Source organism: Augochlora pura, chromosome 10, assembly GCF_028453695.1.
Source record: "Augochlora pura isolate Apur16 chromosome 10, APUR_v2.2.1, whole genome shotgun sequence".
Classification (NCBI taxonomy): Eukaryota; Metazoa; Arthropoda; class Insecta; order Hymenoptera; family Halictidae; genus Augochlora; species Augochlora pura.
Window position 1 is genome coordinate 11,376,434 of NC_135781.1, and position 17,512 is coordinate 11,393,945.

Here is a 17,512-nt window from a genome sequence, read left to right on the forward strand (position 1 = left end):
AATATCTTCTTAAGCTCTGGTTATTTAGAAATTTACAAAAATGTGAAAGAAAATTAGTGAACACAAATACGATTAACCCCTTGACGTACCATTTTCTTCACAGTCACTGCGATTAAAAATTTTTCAATTGGCACAATTTCTTAGAAGAGACAGCACATTAATGGTCATTTCATGCCTCAATTTACTTGTATGCTTAAATATTAGTAACAAGGGACTAGAATTTTATTCCAAGTTTAAAGAACAGAATAACATGAATATTTAATTATTTATTACTAGTAACTTCCATCACGAGTCGGACTCGTCAAAGTACGGCAAGGGGTTAAATTGAATTTTTAAGAAACATTTATGTAAAAGTAAATTAAAAAGTACCCTAAAGACGAACAGAATTTGCTTGGAGGACGCACTGTCTCCGTCAATCTGCGAGCAAAGTAAGTAGTAGGGATTGATCAATAAAGAGTGCAACGGCTGAAATTCAGTGGTTTCGATGCCGGACCAGTGACGCGTCGGAAGTTTGTTCGAAAATAGTATTGTTAGTCAGGATGATGAGTTTCGGAGCCGGTCGGGGATGGCAGAGCGTTTCAATTTTGTGGACCGGGGCGTGCGACAATGCTGGGAGTCCTGATCGACCCATCGCGGCCTCGAGTGAGAACGGGAAACTCTGGAATAGATCGGATTGCAATTATCCGGCATTCACTGGTTTTCCGGGTCGCATTTATTTTTAATCCCGACGGCGCGATGAGCGGCAGTTTACGAGGCTGACGTCAAGCTGCCTAGGCGTGGATGATTCGCTCCCGTGCACTTCGGCAAATCGCCAGTGTGCCGGTGATCGATTGATCACCCCCTCGTTCCGATATTGTATACCCCACGTAAATAGTGCTCGGTATCCGAGGATGTTGTTTCCGAATCCCGTAACGTGTAATAGACATTTGATCCGCGTGACTGGCTCAAAGGTCTCCGCTATCTTCTGGCAAGACGGTGCTTCTATCTGCTTCCATAATGCTGCAAATCTCTAACCCCATCGTTACCAAAATAATTTGTTTACGTTATTCTCCGAAGATTAGGGGTTTAGCTCAATCGGTACAGGATGTATCAACCTTTAAGGAGATATTAAATATAATAAATTAAACAACAGTTAAACTTGATCCCTCAATAAAGTTTAAGTTAATTTAATTTTTTGGTGAATAGTTTTGTAACGAGCATTAGGATTAAATGGTTTTCAAAATTTTTTATACGCTATCCTTATTAAACGAATTTATAGAAATATATACCTATACCGCTACAATGCAAAATCGAGAAAATTTTTCAAAAGCACAAATTATAAATATGCATTGGAGTAAAATGATTTCTTGGCAGTTTCGTGAGTATTATTGATTACAAAGGAATGCCAAGGAACGAAAGTATTATTTTCACACAACCCCTAACACGACAATAATGAAAAGAAAGAAACATTGTTGCTACAGGGCTACTAAGGTCTATAAAACCAAGTGTCTCAAGGATAAGAAGATAAAAGTGTCGATGCTACTACCACCGAGCGCTAAGGGTATTTAGGTCAAGTGATCCTTCAATAAGGATCTCCAGGGGGCCTCTTAATGAGAAAAAAGGAGTATCGATGACGTGAAGCTGCTGAGGATTATGGCAGCAAATGATTCAGTGCTGAGACCATCTTCGAGGAAGATGCGAAAGAGAATTCTAAATTTTCCATATTATCTTAACTAATAATAGCATCATCATTAGAGGTCAATTGGTACGAGTGCCTGATTGGTACTTACTGATATATTAGCGAATTTAAGAACTGAAAAAGATACATCTAAAATAGTGTAAAAGGATACGTTTATTAGCAGAAAGTTTTATATATATATAAAATATTTCTCTGTTTACTACAGCTTTCAACAATAAATCATTCCTTAAACTGCAAATCTTGAATAAATAGCTAAAATATAAAATGATAAAACAGCTAAAATAAATTTGTTAGTTATTATATCTATTCTGATAACTATGTATATCTTGCCAACGACTTATGAAATGTTTATTTTATACATAAATCCACAGATTATATAAAGTAATGTAAAATAATAAAATAGTACAATGTTCTTTAACATTGTCTTTAAAATATAAAATCAAATGAATATATAAGATGTATTATTACACTCTCAGATCTAAGTAAAACGCATAAGACAGTATATTTTTAGAATAATTATTGTTATTATAATTTCTGCTTAACCAAGGAGGTAATCGACGAAATAATGTATTGTTTCGTAGCGTTAAGCTCAATATTTAAAGAACTGATTTTAGTTACGAAACGTTAAAAAAATTCGACAATAAAATTGTTAAAACTTCTAAAAATAATGTTTACTGATTTAGCCAGTAAACAGTTTACATACTAATGTAGAAAAAGATAATCTGACCGTAAGGTATTGATTATCAGTGTGCAATCTAGCAGACTATCAATAGAGTTGTCATCGAGAAACCGCCGGATCATCGGGAACCCGTGTTAACGCCGCTGACTTTTTCTCGGCGCGAGCACGTCGCTGGAGAGCTGGTTCGAACAATGATCCCGTGAACTGTTTCGATGTTCGTCGGAGGATAAACCGGTCTTTAAGACGGGAACGAGGAGATCGAACCTGTGTCACTGTTCCTGCCTCTGTGCCGACCACTTATTTTCGCTTCGTCCAAATTCAATGGCAGAAGTGGCTGGCCGATTGCCAGTGACTTTCCAACGTTGCCTTTTTACAACCCCCTTGGAAGACGCGTACAAAACACCGGCCCGTGTTGTTCATTTCGGGAGAATCATCGTTCCTGATCAAATAAACAGCTTCTATAAACTGCCCGTTAAAATTCTTCGATCGAGTCTCTGTTGTTTTTTGAAGATTGTTTTAGACCGAAGGACTTCCGGTTTCAGAGTCACTATAAATTTCCATTTAATATTCACAAATTTTCTTTTGTATATTTTCGGATAAGATAAGGTTATATAGGAAAATATATATTGACAACTAAATCAGTAATTAATTCGCAAATTAATATTTATCTGCATCGTGATATGTAACGTTTTCATAAAATATCAACCGTTGCTTTCTTTTAGAGAAACATTTGTATAGTTAAATAATCCAACCAGATAGTATTAGTAACATTGATATACTCTTATCGTTGTAATTCAATTTTGCAAAGAATAAATAATTTAACGATATTCGTTCACGTTTGAAAAACATTTTTAAATAGCCCGCCGGATAGCGTGTGATTCGAAATTAGTTCGATGCGACTGCGTAGTATATAGTAAGCGAAAAGATTTTGTTTATGTTTTGGAAAACTTTTCTAATCGAATAATTAGCTCCGGATTTAATTAGTAACTAAACGTTAGTTCATTTTTATACAATAACGTGTGATGAATATTCGTGTTCATAAAACTATAAAATTTTGATGAGCGTGATTGAGAATGCGCCTTAAATAATTCTTGTTCCATGCTGATAAATTGGCGCACGCGTCAGCTACATTTGTTTTTCGTGTGTAAAGTACAAATTTAAATTTGAACGTTCCAAAGTAAAGAATACCTAATCTATAGAATTTGAGTTACCAAACCTAAAAAGTTGGTTTCAAAATTGTGTGTGAAGCGAACAGAAGTCTGTTTGCATACAGTCACTTTGAAATTATATGTAATGATCCGTTTAATATTTTTGCCAGTGGTTTATTCGCTTGCATTTGATGGACGTGAAGTATTGAAACAAGTAGGAGAAAAACAATATCATATAATACAAAGTACGTATCAAATATTTTAATATTCGCTATGGATATCATTTCCACCTGGGTGCTTATATATTTAAAATTTTTCCAGAAAAAACTTCAGTTTCACAACATGGAATATGTTGGCATGATGCTCTTACATCAATGAAACACGACTGTAATAATTTAAACGATGAGCAACACTCTATTCTTGCTTTGAAACTGATGAATTGCTTTTTGGAAGATTCTGGTCATACAACTTATAATTGTGATCTCAGTGATTCAGAAGCAAAGAGGCGGTAAATATTTGTAACTAATATCATATTTTAATAATTATTATGCTGAAATATATTTGTTACAATTTATTTTACAGGAATTGCATCAATGATATGTCAGACAGAGCATTTAATGCATATAATGAATTTTATATACATACTACTCATATGTGCTTTTATTTAAACTACGAAGCTTGGCAAGCTGAGACCGATAGCACCATTAAACAGTAAGTTTTATAGAAGTAATAAAGTTATATTTTCAAATAATTTGTATTCAATGTAACTAGATTATTTCAAGTTTCCACACGCATGAAAGATCAATTACTAGAAGCTTCAGAAATGCAAGGGGCTATGCTTGAAAGTCAAAAAGATAGCTTAAAAATGCAAAATGAGCTTTTAGACCATGGAAAAGAGCTTGGTTCAGTATTAAAATCATCCTCAGAAAGTGTTAACAATATGGTGAAAGATTTTAAGTGAGTTTATACAATGTAGTGTATAGATAACCAGGTATAAATGTTTTCACAAATTTGAAATTATTATTAATTACAGAGAAACAGCAAAAGATCAAAAAGAACTATTATTTGAAATATTCTCTTACTTACGTACTTTTCAAAATTGGATTATTGGTGAAGTTTCATGGTTTCAGTCCATCATGTATTATACAATTAGCTGTATTCTATGTGCATTGTTTAGTTCCTCTAGGAGGACAGTGGATGCTAGAATAACACTCTTCACAATATTAAGCATGAATGTAATAGTAGAACGTATGCTGGTTCAGTATTATGGTAAAACTATGTTTTCTGATGAAGATAGCAAGGTAATATAAAATTTGTTTTAGGTATGTTACTAATTTTTGCTTTAAGAATAAATAAAACTGTAATTGTTTAATTTAGGAGAATTTGGTGAGCACAACATGGATGTACAGAAAAATGGCTCTTACTCTGTGTGCAGTTATATTATTTTGCACATACTACCATTATAAGGATGAACAAGTAGAAAACTATAAAGCTTTAAAACGTATCGAACATCAGTTGAGTACTATCCAAGAGATTACATCAATTTCTAACACAAATCATTCAATCCGTATGTATACCTAATTGTAATCAGTTTATGATGCAAGAAAGAAATTCAAATTAACAGTATTTGTATGTTCAGGTTACTCAACTCGATTGGCTATAAAGCGTATGCAATCTCAAACAAGTAAACAGAGTTGAATGGAACATTCTTTACAAGGTATCGTTACATAATTACAGTGACAGATTTCAATTTTATTGATTTGTACAAAAACTCATACTATATATAGATAGCCTTAAATTTAGCACATAGCAACTATGACATACACCACATATGTAATATATTTGGACAATACAGATTTTTTATATTGGTGAACTGGACAGTCGAAGTAAAACTAATAAACTCTACTAATAAATATAGTTGTTTCTATAACACAATATTTATGATCAGTTATTTTGTTGGGAATTTCTTCAAAAGATACGTAAGCTGTGACCCCGTAAAGCTCGTAGTGTCAGGTGTAGGAATTCCTACCTGTTGCAGATGCTTTTGGTACTTCATATTTGCTTCATATTCTTTTATGCATGAACTGAAATTATTGAACTGTTCCTTACATGAATTATTATCAAAATGACTTGCCTGCATACAAGCAAACAGTAACGACATTTCATATAAACAGTTGTTTCCTGTAATATTTAAACAATGCTAAACTATACTTCAAAAATATACATTGACGAGTATAGGTTACCTTTCGCTGCACTTGATCGTCCCTTAATGGAATCTTTCAATGAAAGAGGAGTCAATTCTTTGAATGGCACTTTTTTCTCATTTTGTGGAGCCCTTGGATTCCTTTTAGCCAAGCATGCAGTCAATCTCATTTTCTACAGAAAAAGTACTGTGGAATATTAGTAAACTCGATTTGAGGTTAAGGAGCATAAAAGTAAATTGAAGATAAAATACATATAATATTATATTACAATATACATCCTAAAATATATGGACTAATATAAACAAAGCATTGTTTTTTTCTACTACTTTACGTACCAGGCTATGAAATATTTCCAGTATTTACGTTAAAAAATTGTCAACAATAAATGGTGTGACCATCAATTCATATCATTCCTAAATATATATAATAGGTCTTATTCCTACACATTTCTAGGCCGTAGCTCGTTCCGTTAGTGAGGGTCCATACAGAAATTTTATTTACTCTGATTGGTTGATGAGGCAGTGGTGTTCTCGCAATCAAAGGAAAAGAGGAAGAGAGCCAGAGAGTTTGAAATCGACCCAACTACATGTGAAACAAGTCACACCGATGAACGATACAGCTTGTTCATTCTACCGCGTTTGCGATCTCACTCTTTTTACTCGTCCGTATGCCTGGCGCTCCATTTGAAACATGTGGTACGATATTCGGACTTGTACTGTTCTCCTCGTAGGATTCTCAACCACATTTGCTAGCAAATTTGCGAACGATGATCAATGCAAGTTGAGATATACTTCAAATGCATATGTTTGTCCCTGAATGTTAATACAAAAGATGAAAGAATGTTGTAAGTTTTCTGAAAGATGAAATACAACAGTATGGATGCGTGAAAAGAGTGGGATCGCAAGCACAGTGAAGTGAGGCAATCTACAATAGTTGCCGATATAACTTTTTCGTATGTGGGTTGATATCGTGCGGTCTTGCTCGCTCGCTATTTTCTCTCTTTGTCCTTGACTATGAGGGCAGCACTGATCAGCTGTGAACCGTCAGCCAATTAGAGCACAGCATTTCACTGCGTTCTCCCAATTCAAGAGCTTTGTTGCTCTTTGATATGATTCTTGAATAGAGAGTTTACTGCATATGTTTATAAATGTTTAATTTGAAAGAATTTTCGAAAAACTACGACTATTTACGGTAATGAATAATTTGTACTGTATATACACAGACTTCTATGTAATAGAAATCTGATACAAATTTAAAAATCTGTGTACATTGCTGATCCATAGATTTTATTTGTGAAGTTAGTACAAGTACTAATAAGAAGGGAACCTTTGATCAAAATGGAGGGGACGTAAAGACCTCGAAGAGATGAATAGGCTTTTATACTTAGCTTCAGCTTTTCAAAATGCCAGTCGATCAGCGTCACGCGTATGATTCCATTTTAGTTTTTTATGATTAACCTCAACTATTATAAGAGGAAACCATCTATAACATTGTTATTTGGCGGTAGATCTAAGACCACCTGTTACGTGTTCCGTTTACTTTGTGACCTTCAAAGACACCGAATTGTTATCGAGGCGATCTACAACAGAGCCAATTGAACATTTTTATCTCTCGTATCGTTAAAAATCTATGATGGACAGAGTTAGAAGTAAGTGAAATATTTTTTAATAACTAATAATTTATTCCTTAATCTTAACAAATACCTTAACTGATATTTTACATTTAACATTTTAAAACTTTCCTGATATTGTTTATTTCATAATGGCGAACCTCGATGCGTTCTGAAACAAGTGATACTTATGTGATAAACTCGTACGAGCAATTTTTCTTTCGTTCATTAATAAACACCAAGAAGCAATATTAACACTTGTCTCGAGATTTTATGTCTTGTAAGGTTCCTGAGTACCTTGTCATCTATTTATTCCGTGAAATAAAAATGTATTAAACGCCAATATATGTATAACACGTATACATATGTATATGTATATAACACGTATACATTTCAGTCAAATCAGATAACAAAAATCGGTGACCGATTTGCACACAGCTATTTTACGCTTGCTTATCTATTTACACAATGCCACGAGCGATTATCATTGCAGGCAGAATTGCTAGGAAATTGATGGCGCATAGAACTCTCCGGACATCGTCACCTTCCAGTAATCGTCCACTAGCTCCTTTTTCCTCCCATGCCTACTGTGAAATCTCCGATTGGAAAATCGTCACGTGACGATCTAGTTTGTTTGCGATTGCAGGTCATGTGGCAAGGGGAGAGCAAAAAGATTCCCCTCGAGCCATCACTTTCCTGGCAACACTGCAGGTTACATTGAAAACTAGGTCTCCATCATAATACAATTCTACAAAATTCTACATAATGAGAAACTCATAAATCATTTCATTTTTTATTATATTCATTTCAACTCAATACATTTCCAGCATATTTCATTTTATTTGTAAATAAAAATCGTTCTTAGGAAAGAATATTTGTAGAGCCGTTACCAATTACAGATAAACAGCCTGTGAGTTTAGATAGGAACGAGTAACGATTGTGCGACTCTCCGTCGTGCAGAAGCTCGAAGTTAAGGACGAATAACGTGACTCAAATGTATCGCGTGATGCTGTTGATAAGTCTGCGAGAAAAAGTATTATCAGTACACGCGTATTTGTAATCATACTATTCTCTAAATTCGTACACATCACGTGTATACACGAACAGACTAATGTTATCGCTGTCACAAAAATATTCCATCAATAATTGATTAAGTATAGTCTATATAATTTTATCGGATTTATTTGGCTAATATCAACAATTTTTAATTCGAACAATTTTGTAACTACTAATGAAGTGATTATACGAATTTAACCTTTTGCACTCAGAAGATTTTTCTGATATAGCTAACAGCAACTCGGAGTAAATTTTGCTAAAATTATGATTTTACAATACAAAGTTGAATTCAAATAAAAATGATTATACTCCGGTAAAATTGTATAGGAATTAATAAATAAATGATTTGGTGTTTTTATTTCTGTACTTTACATAATTACCTTACAGTATTAATAATTTAGTGTCGCTTATTTGCGACATACGAGTGCAGTGATAAAAAGAGTAATTTCTCTTTGTGTCTTGCAGCTTGGTTAAACATTTTCATGAGTGATTGTATGTATTTAATAGTGGCGTCAAAGGTCAAGAGCATGCCAGGTTTCTTGTAGCAGATTTAAATGACGTTCCTTTCTAAACAGAACTTCGTTCACGTTCGTTTTTTAGTCAATTTACAGTTTACAACGACATCGCTCTATTAACTGCAACCAGATATCGATACCATCGCAATTCACGCGAGTTATCAGAACGTTAATATAATTTTTAAGATTTACTCAGTCGCTTACTGGTACTTAATATCAGATAAATCTGCGCCTGTTATCACGAGAATATTATTACACTATTACAAAATAACAAACTGAGATTTCTACAAGTCATTCGATTTATAATACTATTATTTTATGCAATTTGAATTAAAATTGACGCATGCAATAAAATCGATTGATGCTGATTTATTTACTAACCTTTATTTATTAAAACATGATTCACGATTATAAAAATTAGTAAATATTTATTTAGAATATTTGCATAGTATATTTTATTCATTTAGGAATTAAATGGACTCATCCATGTTGTAATTATTAACCTCCAGAACATCTCTTGCAACTGTGGCTAATAGCAATTCTGTTTCAATTGCATGCCAACAAAGTTGTCTCAATTGATGTGTCATGGCATAAAATACTAGTTTTATATCAGAAACGTGATCGCGATAAAGTAGTATACGAAATCGTCGAGAGTTACGTTAATTTCTGCATTTTTGGAACGAAGAATCGCGGGACATCGTTGAAGAAATCGCGATGAAAATTGAAACCATTTCGAATCTAGCGATGTAGTTCAAGGACCACATGTGATAACTCAATCGTCTAATAATTCACGCGTTACTTGCCGAATCATTGACACTCGCTAGGTTTGCACACGCACTATTTTACGTGCGCGTGTTTCACGTGCTTTACAATGGACGCTCATTGTGTACACGTAATACTCAATGTCACGGTAAATGCGTAATACATTCACCTTAATAGATTTGCGAAGCATACGTCCGTAAACTGCATAAAGAGAACTAAAAGTACAGAAAAAATTATTTCATCCAATAAAAATTCACCTATGAACACGCAAACTAGGTAAACATACGAATTTAGTAATAGGGTATGTCTTTTTTCATTAAAAACAATTTTTAAACAAAGGTACTTGATTTGTATTAGCAAGTAGAAGGATTAGTGAAAGATTATAATACTGTAGTATTAAATTTTATTACTGCTAATAAAACTAGCAGTATGATTGGTCGCTGGTAGTGATATTAGAATATGCTGTTATCTCCTGCCACGAATTTGTTTAAAGAGAAAGAACGGACACGCCGTTTTTTAGATCCTAATGGACAATGATTCATAGAAATAAAATTTTGATTTAAGCTTAGTGAGGGTATAGTGCAAACATGTTGGATGCAAATTCGATTTGAATAACATCCGAAGTAGCCGTTTGAATGTGTCTAACTGAAAATTGCATGAAGTATACATAGTGAAGAATGCATTCTTTTTTGCTTCGGCAGCATTTTTTAACATTTCACAATGCATCGGTATGTAAATCACGACATATTCTATGTACACTGTTACACTGCAGATTTTATATATTTAGGGCAAACATGTATAAATCAAATATAAAACAATTAGAAAACGTCAGAATTAATATACCATTGTGTTCCATTATTTGCTTAAATTACTCACTTGTATGTCACAAGTCTTGATTATTGTTAGCTATAGAATGAGTTTCAAGAAAACATTGTCCACCTTGATCATAGAGGTTCGCTAAGGCGGCCGATTTTTGCCAATTATTTTTCGCATCGGAATGTCCTTGACTATTGAGATTGCAATAGCTATGATGCGCTCGCTTCTCTTCAATGCTAGATGCTCGTAGCACAATTAAATATTGCTCACGCTATGCCAATGACAATCCAGTCCTGGACAAGTTCCCGTCTTCGCAACCAAAATACTCAGATTGAGATTGTAGACGCGTTCAAATCGAAAATGATAATCTGGATTGTGTCTGCTGTACAACGTTTTTACTGTTTCTGTAAAGTAAGACTTAAATTATTTAAAAATCATCGTTTGACGCATCTCTTCATTGTTACATGATAATGTCATCTTCTGCCAATTTATATGCCGAGCAAAATAATTAATTATAGAATAGAAGAATAAATGTATAAACTCTATTTAGAAATATTTTTACACATACTATACTAGTACTCTAATATAACACAAGCGAAAAGTGCAAAGTCATTTGAATAAAAAACTAGATGAACGAGAATTTGCTATCCATATCATGTCTTTTATTATTTTTCAACTGGAACAAAAACCACATTAAACTTAATGAAGCATATGATTATACGAGAATATCGAAACGCAATACATACTGCGGAAGATGTATGTGACTCGATGTCGTTTTTCATGGTTTATGTATAAGATGAAGTGTACGAATATTTTTGTCGCTCGTTGTATTTATTTTAGTCACTCAATGGTCAATGTTCAGCACCTACATCCAGACACAACCGGAAGCTTTTTTTCAATTTTTCAAATCATTTCCATTCAACGCGTGCCGTAATAGAGGAGACAATATTAACTAACAAACCGTGAATACCGTGTTTGGGTAGAATTTACTTTGAAGTAGCAACATAGCCTTGAGTTATACAACCGATCTAAAAAGTAGCTCCTGAGCTGCAGTTCCCTCATTTACTAACGGGTTCAACGTAATATCGAGTCGTACGAAAATGTTTGCAAAATTTAAACTAGAATTTGTATATTTAAAAGTAGTCCAATGTCGTATGATAAAATCTGAAGGATATTTGAAGTTTAAAAAAGATAAAATATAAAACCTGTTATTAATGTCTATTCATGTGTACTGTGTACGTGATAACAAATGGATAACTATGCAGTTTTCTAGCATGGCCTTGCGTTAACGATATGTGAAAAGTAATTACAAATTACTCGAATTCAATGTAATACAATTTTAACTACTCCTATTTTACAAACAAGTAACTAAACAACATCAATAGTCGTCGTTGAGTGTAGAAGGATCACTCTTCCGGCATTAGAAGTAAAGGATAATCGTTATCGTGTTCTGTGCATATAACGTGGGCAAGAACGGATTACGGATTATCTAGAATCGTACACTATACGTAATAGCTGTCATTCTCGCACCTGAGCGTTTGAGCGCTCTTGTACTTCGGAACCGTACATCTTTCTGAAGATGGGAAGTACTGTCTTGGCAGTGAATATCGCGATCAGTCGGTGTCGAATAGTTGACGCGATCAGTTCGGGCATTGGCTGGACTTTCGGTTGAGTTCGTTTTCGGAAAATCTCACGGTTCTTCAAATTCGTTTTCGATTTAGACTACGACAGTGCTATCCTCGTAATTATGTTGAGTAAGTTATCCAGTGCTTGTGATAATCATTATTTTTCCGAACGATTTATCATTATCAACAACGTTAAATATTTGACAATCGTACTTGTCCGTCATTGGAATCACTGTAGAAACGAAAACAGTTTTCTCTCTCCAATAGTTTCTGACAATTTTCTGGTACAATTAATATTTTACGATCTTCGCAACTTTAAATCGCCTCAGAAACAACACAATCGTTACTTAAGTTCGGATCTGTTGTCAGTATTAAAAATTATCAAATAACAGTCAAAGCTGAATAATGTGATGTCAATGACTCGCCAGGAAAAAACAATAGGAAGATATCGCGTAGCTGGATAAAAAATTGAATAAACAGTGGGGTTGTAATGATTTGAGACTGTAGTCCGAGCGTATATTCTTTATTTAACATTTCTTTCACTTTTCGCTTCTTTTCATTTCGATGTTTACCATAGAAGTCCCTGTGATCTTGCATTTTTGAAATGTACGCGGTCGTTCTTGACGTATTAAGTTTGTAATATAACTTTCTGCGACATCGGTTGTGTTTATACGGTGTCACGTAAAAAGTGTCGTTGCCATGATATGGTCAGTTCTCTAATGTTACGTAAGATTTGTGGAAGCAGTTGCTAGTTTGAATATGAAGTAACACGTGTGTACCTATGCGTGATTCACGATATGTGCGTACTCAGTACCCGCGTGATTTTATACTTATTAATTCAAGTTGTGACGGAGTAATTCTATGATTGATTATTATTCTGACAGTGAATCAAATTCGTTTTCACTGACACTGTTGGAGAACGGTACGATGTTCGCAAAATTTCGTTTCACTGTTGAAAATAACGATTTCAAACTCACAAATTTTACAGCAGAAGAAATTTATTTCTAAGGTGCTTTGAGTAGAAATAAATGAAATGATTAGTACTGCGCATAATTTTGGTTTTAGTATAATACAATATAGAATTATTTTTCGGTATAAATTAGTACAATTCAATATGATTGTACAAATTGTTTTTCTAAAGTCCACTTTTCAAATGCTACTCGAAAACACACAATTTCTAACAGAAATCTGAATAATAAAATCTTCGAAGTACTTATTATTCAGCATAACTTCCGGTTACGTTGTTAATACGCACAACCATAAGCTATTTTTATTAACATGACTTCGTTGATTCTCAAAAAACATCCGGAATTGATTGTCACTGTTGATTATCTCGCAACAATTTCAATATTTAAATTACGTGAATTTATAAACGCTATCTCGTTTCCACCTAGAAAGCAGAATTGTAGTTTCGAGTATTCGAATTTACATGAGATTTAAAGACTCTCCAGAAAATGTTCTAATGTCCAATGTCACTTTAAAGTCACAGTGTCACGGGTCCTTGACCTCTTCTTGATACCGACTGTGCGACATTATGAAAAACATATGTAAAAATGAAGGAAGAAATATCGATGACCTTGGAATGACTTTCTAAACGACGTTGAAAACACTTTCTTTTGCTGGATTTTAATTATTTTTTCTTACTTTCAATACGAGCGCAACTTTAATTTTCACTATGATATTTTGCTTAGTGATCACTTGATTAAGCAGTTAATAAAAGTATTGTTTGCTCCATAAAGAATGTCATTAGGAACCAAAGAAGTTCGAAAGTACATCTAATTCGTATTTTAGCGATTATTCTTGCTAGCAGTAGAAATGGCCAGCAATTGACAGACATGCCGAATTCTACTGTAACTCAGCCTTTAGCGAAAATAATCTATTTCTGTATTTTTACATCAGTAATTACGCTGTTTCCGCTTATCCCATTATTTCAGCGGTATTTATAATTTAATTCTAATTTTATACAGTTTATTTACAGAGACAACCTTTTATAGTAAATGTTATATTAATATGAAAACAAAACAAATTATTCTTATTTATATAAAAAGTATTTATTTTTAAATGTATTCGCGATCAATGTAATTTTTGTTTTCACGTTTTCTTGCCGCAGAGACGTCTACAGAGGAAAGCCTGCGCTTTATCAGGCAATCCCTGAAGTCGGAGGAAATGGATCACCTGGAAGGTACTCATTTCGATGGACTATTCCCTCATGTTTTCGTCACACTCGGTGCCTCTGTAAGTAATCATTTCTGTAACTACTTATCCTGAAAATACTTACACTTTTGCAACGTGTTTGATAAGATTAAAAAGATGATAAGGAGACTGTTAAAACAATTTCAATTACTACTTTCGTAAAGAGGAACGTTATAGGTCTAATCTAGCATATGTATAGCTGATGGAACCACGATTTGAACGCTCTCAAAAAAGTGACGATCTAAGAATAATGTAAAATGTTGGGCATTTTTTGTCATAAATTCATGCTCCTCTAAAATAAACAAACTAATTAACAAATTTTATGATGAATACAGGGCGATTTGGCCAGGAAGAAGATCTATCCGACGCTATGGTGGTTGTTCAGGGACAATCTTCTGCCAAAGACTACAACGTTCGTCGGTTATGCGAGAACCAACATGACCGTAACTCAATTACGGTTGAAGTGCCATCCCTTCATGAAGGTGAAACCAGATGAGAAAGAGAAGTACGAGGAATTTTGGAGACTGAATCACTATGTCGCTGGCTCGTACGACACGCCCGAACCGTTCCAGCTGTTGAACAACGAGCTGAAGAAACACGAGCATGGCTACCAGAATGCTCACCGATTGTTCTACTTGGCTTTGCCACCAAGCGTTTTCGAAAGCGTCACTGTGCACATCAAAAACATTTGCATGGGCGAGAAGTGAGTTCACTTATCAAGCAAGTATTATATGTTCGCTCTCTTTTCAAAAACTTTTAACATAGCTCTTTCACACTCCTAATAGTTTTAGTTGCTCCTTTGGTGAATACATAGCTTCATAATTCAATAAAACTTTTATACTATGCAGAGATATGTTTATCTTTAACTACCTATATGTGTCCTACTTTACTTAATATTTAAATACTTTATATTTAATATCTTTCACATTGTAGGGGCTGGACACGAGTAATTATAGAGAAACCATTTGGCAAGGACGCGATAACATCGCAGCTTCTGTCTGATCACCTGGCGAAACTTTTCAAAGAAGAACAAATTTATCGTATCGATCATTACCTGGGAAAGGAGATGGTGCAGAACTTAATGACCATCAGATTTGGCAATAGAATATTCAGTCCCACCTGGAACAGGGACAACGTAGCCTCCGTACAGATCACTTTCAAAGAGCCGTTTGGTACCCAAGGCAGGGGTGGTTATTTCGACGAATTCGGAATCATCAGGGATGTGATGCAGAATCACTTGTTGCAAATTTTGTCTTTGGTTGCGATGGAGAAACCTGCATCCTGCCATCCGGATGATATCCGAAACGAGAAAGTTAAAGTTTTGAAGTGTATGAAACCTTTAGAACTAGAGGACGTAGTGTTAGGTCAATATGTCGGGGATCCCGAGTCGGAGGATCCCGAAGCACACTCGGGATATTTAGACGATCCAACTGTACCAGCTGGTTCTAATACACCCACATTCGCTACAGCTGTTTTAAAAATTAATAACGAACGGTGGGACGGTGTGCCCTTCATCCTTAGATGCGGAAAAGGTAAATGTTATCATGTTGATCGTTACAGTACGCGCCGCTAATGGGAGCATTTTTGTGTAAAACAATGCTTAATGTTATGTAGAATACATTCTTTAAGCAAATCAGTTTTTTAGAAGTTATACATTCATAGACACAATTATTATCGGTGCTGCATAATATATTTTGATATTGTACTTAATATTTAAGTAGATTATTTATTATTCATCAGCGCTAAATGAACGGAAGGCGGAAGTTAGAATACAGTATCAAGATGTGCCTGGCGATATTTTTGATGGAAAGGCGAAAAGAAATGAATTAGTGATAAGAGTACAACCTGGTGAAGCTCTATACATTAAGATGATGACAAAATCTCCTGGTATCACGTTCGATATGGAGGAAACTGAATTAGATCTCACTTATGGAAATAGATACAAGGTACGCAAGTGTAGTCGAACGAGTATAATTAAATTGGATTAAATGTTATCATATGTAAGATAATCTTAAATGTGGTAATATATCCGTTTTAGAATTTGAAACTACCTGATGCATACGAACGATTAATATTAGATGTATTTTGTGGATCACAAATGCATTTCGTACGTAGCGACGAGCTTTCAGAAGCGTGGCGAATTTTCACACCATTGCTCCATCAAATAGAGAATGAACATATTAAACCAGTTCCTTACAAGTAAGTTTTAATAGATTTAAAAATCATTTTCAATGCATTGAATCTTATGTTTATTAATATTTTATTATTTTTATTCAGATACGGTTCTCGTGGACCAAAGGAAGCTGATGAAATAGCAAAACAAAACAACTTTGCCTATTATGGTTCCTACAAATGGATAAAGCCAGAATAATTTAACATATCCAATATTATCAATGTCACAAACCTCAGAAATCTGTACTTCATCTGTGATCATAGAATTCCATATTTTTATACCAATAGATACACGGTACTTACCCGAAATTTGATATATATATATATATGTAATTAAGTTATTGAAGAATCGAATCATTTTTAACAACTTTTAAGTATAAAGTGGAAAAAGTGTGCATTTTACATGACAAACGAGAACTGTAAGTGCCTTCGAATAAAATACGATCGTTCGATTTGTAACTTTCTCTCAAAGTAATTTATATTAATTGTTATAAAATCTTTTATACACTTTTATACAAAAAATGTAACTTATGTTATGATAACGTAAGGAACAATTTAAGGATTACAACTTGTATGTAAACCATTATTTTATTTAATTTTGACGATTTAAACATTATGCCAATCTTGCATGAAATATTATGTACAGTAGCCAAAGTATTATAAATTGTACACAATGAGTACGCCTCGTCAAAACCATTTAATAATACATTGCAATAAATAAATAAGGGAAAGTTGAATTGTTCAGTCAACAAGTTACACGCTCTACATTCTGCACGGATCATGACAAGTCATATTAATTTTTAAATTATTGAATTTATAAATTTATTAAAGACTGTGTCTTTTGTTCAGCTCTCTCTTTTTGCACTAAGAGATTAACCAAATGCAAGGACACAGATCAGGCACATATTATTGCCACATTTAATGATGAGCCAACAAAATTCATATATAAAATTAGCAAAGTCTTCTTTAAAAAAACGCAGTTCCAATCACATTTATATATTGTACGCGTTAAAATTTATATTCGTTTTGTTTCATTTGTAAATATTGTAAAGTTC

At 33.9% G+C, this 17,512-nt stretch overlaps 3 protein-coding genes across 5 annotated transcripts; 2 read left to right on the forward strand and 1 right to left on the reverse strand.

The window, feature by feature from the left end:
* The first annotated feature begins 3,650 nt into the window (after positions 1–3,650).
* On the forward strand, positions 3,651–5,228 carry LOC144476296 (uncharacterized). The gene is made up of 7 exons (XM_078193024.1): positions 3,651–3,750; positions 3,827–4,013; positions 4,088–4,216; positions 4,277–4,462; positions 4,539–4,806; positions 4,883–5,072; positions 5,145–5,228. The coding sequence occupies exons 1-7, from the start codon at positions 3,651–3,653 to the stop codon at positions 5,201–5,203; spliced, it is 1,119 nt and encodes a 372-aa protein (XP_078049150.1). The 3' UTR covers positions 5,204–5,228.
* Positions 5,229–5,236: 8 nt separating this feature from the next.
* Positions 5,237–7,126, reverse strand: LOC144476295 (small ribosomal subunit protein mS37). Of its 2 annotated transcripts, none has more exons than XM_078193022.1 (3): positions 6,045–7,126; positions 5,749–5,881; positions 5,237–5,686 (listed from the first exon to the last, which is right to left on the reverse strand). In XM_078193022.1, exons 2-3 carry the CDS (start codon positions 5,876–5,878, stop codon positions 5,454–5,456), a joined length of 363 nt encoding a protein of 120 aa, XP_078049148.1. In that variant the 5' UTR covers positions 5,879–5,881; positions 6,045–7,126; the 3' UTR covers positions 5,237–5,453. The 2 variants fall into 2 exon arrangements, with proteins under 2 accessions (XP_078049148.1, XP_078049149.1); XM_078193023.1 differs by having other exon boundaries at positions 5,749–5,895.
* A 90-nt stretch (positions 7,127–7,216) lies between these two features.
* Positions 7,217–17,188, forward strand: Zw (glucose-6-phosphate 1-dehydrogenase Zw). Of its 2 annotated transcripts, none has more exons than XM_078193020.1 (7): positions 7,217–7,357; positions 14,203–14,327; positions 14,621–14,988; positions 15,219–15,817; positions 16,026–16,231; positions 16,324–16,484; positions 16,563–17,188. In XM_078193020.1, the coding sequence occupies exons 1-7, from the start codon at positions 7,339–7,341 to the stop codon at positions 16,654–16,656; spliced, it is 1,572 nt and encodes a 523-aa protein (XP_078049146.1). In that variant the 5' UTR covers positions 7,217–7,338; the 3' UTR covers positions 16,657–17,188. The 2 variants fall into 2 exon arrangements, with proteins under 2 accessions (XP_078049146.1, XP_078049147.1); XM_078193021.1 differs by lacking the exon at positions 7,217–7,357 and adding an exon at positions 12,063–12,221.
* Positions 17,189–17,512: the final 324 nt, after the last annotated feature.

What these genes read in the sequence shown, in the direction of transcription:
- LOC144476296 (XM_078193024.1), top strand. Translation starts at nt 3,651, where the DNA reads ATGATCCGTTTAATATTTTTGCCAGTGGTTTATTCGCTTGCATTTGAT. An exon ending in ACAATATCATATAATACAAA is followed by an intron (nt 3,751 to 3,826) that starts GTACGTATCAAA and finishes AAATTTTTCCAG; the next exon opens with AAAAAACTTCAGTTTCACAA. An exon ending in TAACACAAATCATTCAATCC is followed by an intron (nt 5,073 to 5,144) that starts GTATGTATACCT and finishes TTGTATGTTCAG; the next exon opens with GTTACTCAACTCGATTGGCT.
- LOC144476295 (XM_078193022.1), bottom strand. Translation starts at nt 5,878, where the DNA reads ATGAGATTGACTGCATGCTTGGCTAAAAGGAATCCAAGGGCTCCACAA. An exon ending in ACGATCAAGTGCAGCGAAAG is followed by an intron (nt 5,687 to 5,748) that starts GTAACCTATACT and finishes TAAATATTACAG; the next exon opens with GAAACAACTGTTTATATGAA.
- Zw (XM_078193020.1), top strand. An exon ending in AACATTTGCATGGGCGAGAA is followed by an intron (nt 14,989 to 15,218) that starts GTGAGTTCACTT and finishes TTCACATTGTAG; the next exon opens with GGGCTGGACACGAGTAATTA. An exon ending in CATCCTTAGATGCGGAAAAG is followed by an intron (nt 15,818 to 16,025) that starts GTAAATGTTATC and finishes ATTATTCATCAG; the next exon opens with CGCTAAATGAACGGAAGGCG.